Source organism: Elaeis guineensis, chromosome 15 (genome assembly GCF_000442705.2).
Source record: "Elaeis guineensis isolate ETL-2024a chromosome 15, EG11, whole genome shotgun sequence".
NCBI classification, from domain to species: domain Eukaryota; kingdom Viridiplantae; phylum Streptophyta; class Magnoliopsida; order Arecales; family Arecaceae; genus Elaeis; species Elaeis guineensis.
This window is the reverse complement of record NC_026007.2, coordinates 66,098,696-66,107,350: the sequence shown is the minus strand read 5'-3', so window position 1 is coordinate 66,107,350 and position 8,655 is coordinate 66,098,696. Positions and strand designations below refer to the sequence as shown.

Sequence of the window (8,655 nt, the reverse complement as noted above, 5' to 3'; positions counted from 1 at the left end):
CTCCCCTGCCTCGCATCAAAGACGCGAGACGCGATCGGAGGAGCGGATTGTCGAAAACCCTAACCCTGGAAATCGAACCGGCTTCAGTTCGACACAAGGAGGTGGTGACAGGGGGCCGGGGAGAAGAAACTTGGAAGAGTCCGCGTATTCGCTCGAGGAAAATTCTATAGACGGCCCCCTGCAATGCATCCCATAGAGCCCAGAGGCTCTTTATAATATGCCACATCAGCAAAGTTCTTTCCAAGACAGTAACGACATATGTACGTTATGCTGGATAGGATCAAGCTTATTTTTATTTGAAATTAATATTGTTATTCCATATAAATTAATGGTTAGGATTTTGTTGTTCTTTCACATTTTAATATATTTCAAGGATTACAAAAAATGGTGCTGGATGCAATTTGAGGATAAATATTAAAAATATAATTTTTCCATAATGGCAAGTAGGCCCCTGCAAAAATCATTATTTTCGATTTTTTTGTGAGATAATTATTTTAGAAGATAATTAAAATATAGTTACAATGATAGAGGATATTAATGTTTAAAATAAAAAAAATATTTAAAACGTATTTCCTGAAGCGAATGAGTTGCCTTTCCAATATTATATTTAAAATAGTTTAAATAAAGGATATAAGAAAGTTAAGTAATATAGTATGAAGAAAATATATTAGTATAATAATGCTAATACTAATATTATTTAAATGCAAATATGGTATTATAATATCAATATTAAATAATGCATTATATTATTATAATTTTATATTATAGTATAATATATATCAATGTATTGATATTAATAATTTTATCTAATGGGCAGAGAAAAGATAAAAAGATACAACCGCAGTCACACTCTAGGCTTGCCACACATTAAGAATTTATATGAGAATAAAATAAAATAATTTTAGAATATAAAATATTTTAAATTAAAAGAGGATACTTCTTATTCAAACGATATGCTTTTTGCCACTACTAAAACTTTGAGTGCCTCCCTCTCTCTTTTTCTCTCCACGCATATATATATATATATATATATATATATATATATATATATATATATATATATATATATATATATATATATGCGCGCGCGCGCTTGTATGTATAATAAATTATTTAAATTTAAGATCCAAACTATTGAATATGATACATGATACAAAAATGTATAGAAACCATAATTTATATATTTTGATGGACTTTAATCTAATCATTAAGTTGGTATTAAAATGAATGATTTTAATAATATTATATTACACTTTAGTATAATCTAATTATTAAAATATAATAAATTTTATTTTATTTATATTTAAAAATAATAAATCATGATTTATAAAGTGATTTCTATCATATATTTTACTGTATTACTACAATAGATACCATCTACTTTTATACCAACTCCATATATTGCTCAGAAATCAAAAAAATATGAATTTTGATTTTTAAGTATTTTTATAGTGTAGATTACATTTAAAAGTTTAGACCTTTAATTTGAATGGTCTGTAATTGATTTCAAAATTAATAACTTCTTCTATAAGGATTTGATGTGATGTAAAACATGGAATCTAACTTTCCTTGGCATGAATCCACGGTTGAATTAGCTACCACCCAAATCTCAAAGCACTCCAGACACTATCATACATCCATCACATCCTATCTCATATATCTTTTATATATCAACTTCTTCCACGTAATGTCAACGGCATGAAGGCAATATTTTTATTGAAAAATTTTTTTCACATTTTTTTTGTTCAAGTATTAAAATTTTTTTTTTGAATAAGATGGTTCATTCAAATAAATTTTATATGAATACAATCAAGAGAATCAAAGAATAAAATAGTTTAAAGTCATCCCGGAATAACACTCCATGTAGGACAAAGAGTTTCTCCAATATACTCGGTTACAAAAGTTACCACCCAATCAACCACCGAGTTTGCCTCACAGAAGACATGTCTGATGATCAACATAGTACACTCTAGGATTGAGCAAATAACTAAAATTCAAAGAAATCCATCCAATCTGATTCATATAAAATCGAATCTGTATGAAATCGAACTTGAATCAGATTGTGATTCATAAAAAATTCGGTTAATTATGGTCAGATTTGGTTTCTATATTTTTAATCCATATGAAATCGAATTCGACCGACCGATATAGTATATTCAATACTTAAACTATTTGGAAAATTAGAAATTGACAATTATGATATGTTATATACTAATTTATAGATGTTATAAAATTATTATATCCTAGATTTTATATGAATTGAATGATGTATTTGTTTGTGATATTTAAAATCAACATTAAATCAATATTGAAATCCAAATCGATACAACCCATTCGAACGCTACAAACCGTTAACTTTAATTTTCAACGATTTATATATGATAAATGGTCGACAGCGAATTAGATTTTTTTCGATCCAATTGAATTTGATCAGATCAAATTTTTTTTCCATCCAACCCAATCCGATCTGTTTTCAGTCCCAGTGCACCCTCCCAGTAATCTCCCAACGCCATTCTCCGTTCACGTCTGGGCCGGGACCTACGGAATAAACGAAGTCCCACAACAAAAATTATGAACTGTAAGAGTTTTCAAAAGATCCGAGGAAACGAGGGAGAGGGCTCCGTCCGGCGACCCGACCATCCTAAAATCTCATTCCTCCAGGTTTCACATCTAAACAAACCCTAACTACCTGAGCTAAGGACGGTTGCCAACAATATCAACGATAAACACCTAACTTTTTAAGCAGAAAGAGAATTTGCTTAGAGAGCATAACAATTCATCAGGTAACCATTTATGATCTATTATTATAGTGAGGGGGAAAAAAATGACAGACCCTGTTACGCTATTACCGAAGTAACCTCTGGACTCATCTTAAGAAAAGGCATAGAGAAAGATGCAGAAGCTTTTAATTCTTAATTTAAGCTGCCAAGAACAACATTATTTTGCACTCCCACAGTTCAAATTCTCTAATTAGATATCGTTATGGTGTTCGCTACATCAATAACAAATCGGTATCTCACATCGCCCTTCTCAAGCCGCTCCATCGCCACGTTCACATCATCCATTCCGACGACCTCGACGTCTGCTGTGATGTTATGCTCCTCAGCAAAGTACAACATTTCCTGTATACCCTTCACCCCACCAATCAAGCTTCCAGCCACCATTTTCGCTCCTGCAAGATATTATCTGAATAATATACAGCCCTCCAATCCAATGTACACCACATGACATTGATCAAAATAGCTTAATACCTAACATTAAATGAAACATGACAATCTCCACAGGCTTGGTCATCCCACCAAGAGCAATAAGTTTACCACGAGTCTTCAATAATCCGATCAAGGGCATAAGCGAGTGATTAGCAGAAGCTGTATCAAGAATACCATCCATTGTGCCCATGGAAGCCTAGTCGACACAGAAAAAGAGTTATATGATGATAACAATGGATTTTTGTTAGTGAAAAGTTCTACGTACCTTCATTTGCTCAGGATCCTTACTGACTATAAATGAATCAGCTCCCAACTTCTCTATTGCTTCCTTCTTCTTGCTAATACTTGTGCTGATCACTGTAACTTTGGCCCCAAAAGCCTTGGCAAACTTCACAGCTAGATGGCCGAGACCACCGAGTCCGACGACGCCCACATGCTTCCCAGGTTCGCTGAGTCCATGCTCCTTCAGTGGGGTGTAAACAGTGATCCCTGCACACATGAGAGGTGCAACCTTGTCCAGAGGCAAGTTGGTGGGGATCCTGACGGCAAAATGCTCGTTAACAACGAACTTATCGGAGAATCCTCCGTAGGTCATCGTGCCATCTGGGTGGGAGTGGTTGAAGGTCTGCACCATTTTGGGGCAGTAGTTCTCCCAATCATGCTTGCAGTTGTCGCAGGAAAGGCAGCTGCTGATGTAGTATCCCACGCCCACGTTGTCCCCAACCTTGAACTTTTGGACACTGCTGCCTACTTCTGTGACAACACCCACAATCTCATGCCTGCAAGAATTGCACAGTCGAAAGGACTTGGTATAAGTTTTTATTCTGGACATAGGCTTCTATGTTTGTGTTATGGATCATAGGATGTCTTTGACCAATATATATATATATATATATATATATTGCTACGGCAAAGAATTTAAGAATTTAAAAGAGGTGCTCTGCTTCTTGTAGAATGCAAGGTTTGAATTTCTGTTCCTTCCTATGGTGTGAAAAATATTTGTGAACTAATGAAAAAGAATTACATTGCCTAATGGGCTCGACAAAGTTACGGACTTGAGAAAATTAGATCCGAATACTCTTCTCTTCATGTAAGTTTGTGTATGGATTTCGTGCATTGTTTTGATCCTTCTGACTGCAATAGTAATTTTTATTTTTCAGTAGGAGATTATATTAATTATTCCAATAAATACTAATTGTAGTGGTATTTGTTACAAAGACATATGATTGCAATTGTCAGCTGCTTATCATTTCTTTTCGCTATAAGGAAATACAAATACTATAATTAAAATTATAAGCATAAGATCGGATACTTAATACGATAGTAGGAAAAGTTTTCAGAAAGCAAAGATATCAAAGAGATAAATTTTCTTCTGGGGTTTAAATCCCACTATCAGCACTAATAAATTTATTTTATCAGGAAAAAAATTTCTGAATTTTCCATTCATAATTGGAATATCTTGATATGCACATGTAATTTGCTGCTTCTGGATAAACGCATACCATTAGTTATACATATGCATATTGCTATGCGCCAATTAATGACAATTACAAAACTTTGAAGTACTACAATATGCAGCTTATTACACAATATATAAGGAGACAATTGTTCTCTCATCTTAGCTGTGTTCTTTTTCCCTTTTCTCTTTTTTTCTCCATATAGAGAAAAATTCCCAAAGCTCTGTAATATGACACTATAGTAAGGTAATAATCTTTAAATCATCTTGGCATTCATATCACGTCTTAGGTCTTAAGCAGGAAGTGTGAGTCGGATAACATGATATTCTGTGATGCGCAAAAGGTTATTGTTTTCCCAGGAGAAAAGGTGGACAAAAGAGAAATTTAATAAATAAGGAACTGCTAGATGGAGTAGAAAAGTCATATATAATTTATATGTGCTTAAAATGTCATAACATCAAAAATATAATGTTCTTAGAATTAGATAAGCTTACAAAAAGTCTAAACACATAACATTATAAATATTCAGGGTAGCTAAACACATATAAACAACATTATGGGTTCATGAGAGGTATTAAAGAATGAAACATGACCTCCAAAGGGTGCTTCAATGACCACTCCCAAGTACATGCACATTTTTTTTGATGGTAGCACTTGCATGTTGACATGGCAGCATGTAACTTGCCATAGGCAGGGCCATTTAGGCCATTCACTGACCATGCACGACCAATCACATACTTATCAGTTGGCACTAAAGACCATAAGCCAAATCCAAAATTCTGATGTTCTTAGGAGGAGATGTTCTATGAAAGAGTTTATAAAGCCAGGGGGAAACAATAAGGAACTTGAGAATATCTTAATGGCTTATGCGTTATCTAATTGTACAATGCTGAATAATATGACATATTTGTAAGAACACGCCCTTATAGAATTTGGTGGCTTCTTTACGTGTCACACAACCAAACAAAGTGTTTCGCATGCAATTTTGTTTTCTTATAAGGGTGCTTAGCTCGTTATTTAAATCAAAATCGGAATCGAAATAGATTGGAATTAGAATCGGAATGATCAAATCATCCAAAATATTTGGTTTGTGATTGGAATCGGAATCGAAATAGATGATTCCTATTATTGTTGTTTAGTTCATATAAAGATAGGAATCGGAATAAACTCAAAATTTTTTATTCTTAATTAATTTTTTTAAAAATTAATTATTTTAAAAATTGATATTAAATAAAAATTAAATATCATAATAATATCTTTAAATTTTTTTAAATTTTTTTTAAAAAAATTAAAAATATTAATATTAATATTAATTTTATTTGGATGGAGCTGGCAGAGCTCGTAGAGAAGGCCCTCCTCCTCCATGCCCTGGAGTATGCCATCAGCCACCACAATCTCACCATCTTCACCCCCCGCAATGATGCACTCGACCCTGAGTTCAAGCGCTTCCTCGTCGAGCCCGGCAACCTCAACTTCCTCCAAATCCTCATCCTCTACCACGTGATCCCCTCCCACGATGTCACCTTCGAGTCATGGGTGGCCGAGCCCATCGACCAGCGGACCCTCTCCAGAGACCACCCCCGCCTCTCCGACGATGGCACCACCGTGAAGCAGGTCAGGACCACCGTCGTGATCCACCTGATGCGATGATCTGCCCGAACGCTGTCATCCACAGCATCGAGCGGATGCTGGTCCCCAGATCTATCCAGGAGGAGTACCTCAACCATCGACGGAGGCTGTCTTTTGTCGCGTCGTGCTGCCCACCGATGCGCCCGAGGCCGACCCCCGGACAACCGATCACCATCGTTTCCCATCGAAACCGGTCTCCCCTTCCGATGGACCGCTGGGCCAACAGCATCCCCGAACCCTACTATGACGGCACCATCGCCAGCTCCGGCGTCTGGGTCTGCTTTCCAAGTATTCGATGGGGAGAGCAAGGTGAGGGACTTCATCCAAACTCCTTTTCTTGAGTTGGATCGATTTTTTTTTTTTTGTTTATCTCATTCCACTGGACTGAGATTTTGACTCAATTAGGGTCAATCTGGATTTAGTTACGGAAGGAATGGATCATTCCCATTCCTCTCTAAAATGAGAATCGGAATGGAACTCCTCCCAACCAAACAGTTGGAATATGAGTCATTCATTCCGATTCCCATTACAGATCTTAATTCCCTCCAACCAAGTACCTCAATTCTTTCATAATAAGGAATAGGAATATCCTGCACAGCGAATTATAATGCTACTGGAGCTCACGAGTGTTGCCAAGAAAAATATTCAAATCTTATCAGAAATCCTTTAATATTAGTGAGAGAAAATTTAGATTAAGCTGTTAATTCTGTAAGTACGTACCCAGGGACGACTGGGTATCTAGCATTTCCCCACTCATTCTTGATGGTGGAAAGATCAGTATGACAAATCCCACAATACAATATCTTCAAGGTGATGTCATCATCTCTTCGATCCCTGCAGAATAGAGTGGCAATATCAAAGTACATGAAATAAGATCGCCGGTAACAGTTAAAAGTAAATATATTCTGAAATATATTAACCAAAAAAATAATGAATGGCATCCTTCAGGTTACTGAAAAGTATTATTTAGTTTATATGCATCTATTATTTATTAATGCTAGATCATTAAGATGATACGATCGAGATAATTTTTTCTCATTCAACTCTTACATGAAGTGTAATGACTCTTACTAGTTTCATATATAAATTTCCAAGATCCTCCTAATGCATAATCAATATACAACTAAGCATCACAAATACCAGAGCATATGTCCATAAAGATCCTCTAATCACAAATATTATGACCAATTAATGATCAGCCTCAAAAGGACATTTACTGCAATATCCCCTGGTCTATATTAATCATAAGCAAAGTCTGCTCAATTCTATTTATAAGGATTTAGACCTTACATAAAGAATTAGTTAGAAGGTATTGTTTACCTTCCTTAATTTTATATAAGTATCCAAGATCTTCCAAAATACAATCAGTGTGGTGGGAGCAATCATAAATCCATACAAGTCCTCACACAAAGTGTGTTTATCAAATGAAACCATTAATTTAGACTTTACAGATCATGATTCTTTTGTTATATTACCATTGCAAATACTTTTAGTGGTTTTTTTTTTTTTTTTTTTGAAATAAACAAATAGCTGTTGTCATAACAGTTATAGTAAAATAAACCTGTTGTATGATTATGTGGATGTTCACAGAAAAAGATAGTGTTTCTATGTGAAATTTGGATGAGACCTACAATTCAATACGGATCTCCAAGACCATCACAAGGGTCAAAATTTTAAACGTTGCAGAAGAGAGTTCTATGTACTAGAACTAAAAGAAGAAGGAAGACAAACTCTAGAGATCGAGAACAGAGGAGACATTTCACATTCTCAGACACTTTTTTTTTTAATTCAAAAGGGAAGAAAACATAGCAATACAATAAAATAACCATAAAAATACAGAGAGAGAGCGAGTACCTTAAGGTGAAGGAGAAGGGGGAGAGGACTCCAGTTGCATCCCTTGCTGCCAATCCAAATGCCATCTTTGATTGCTCCATCATTGTCTCCACTTGGTCTTGGTTATGACAGGAGAATAGTGATCGTTTCCAAGGGTCTGACCCTCCACTTATCCATAGCGGAAAGAGTGCATGAACCTTTTAACTATATGGAAAGGATTTATTTTGTTTCCTATTTTTTTTAAAGCAAATATGGAAAGGAGTTAATACATTTCAATCCTTGCCCTTCTTGATTTTATGACAAAAAAATCTAAGCTTCCAGATAATGATGTCAGAAAACACATGTAACTAATATTCCATCAAAAACATAAAATATCATATGGAAATTCCTCGCGGACGACCACATTCAAAGAGTAAGACTATTTATATAATAACTATACAAGTATATTACACATGCCACATACATGAAGAATCCTTCAATCCATGCCCTACCTTATGAAAAAAAGGATGGATCGGGTGAAAATATGA

At 35.0% G+C, this 8,655-nt stretch overlaps 1 protein-coding gene across 1 annotated transcript; it reads right to left on the bottom strand.

Moving 5' to 3' along the window:
- Positions 1 to 2,966: 2,966 nt before the first annotated feature.
- LOC105058538 (probable mannitol dehydrogenase) lies at positions 2,967 to 8,232 on the bottom strand. Its single transcript, XM_010941489.3, has 5 exons — positions 8,150 to 8,232; positions 7,016 to 7,129; positions 3,475 to 3,988; positions 3,252 to 3,405; positions 2,967 to 3,172 (listed from the first exon to the last, which is right to left on the bottom strand). The coding sequence occupies exons 1-5, from the start codon at positions 8,230 to 8,232 to the stop codon at positions 2,967 to 2,969; spliced, it is 1,071 nt and encodes a 356-aa protein (XP_010939791.1).
- Between the last annotated feature and the right edge of the window lie 423 nt (positions 8,233 to 8,655).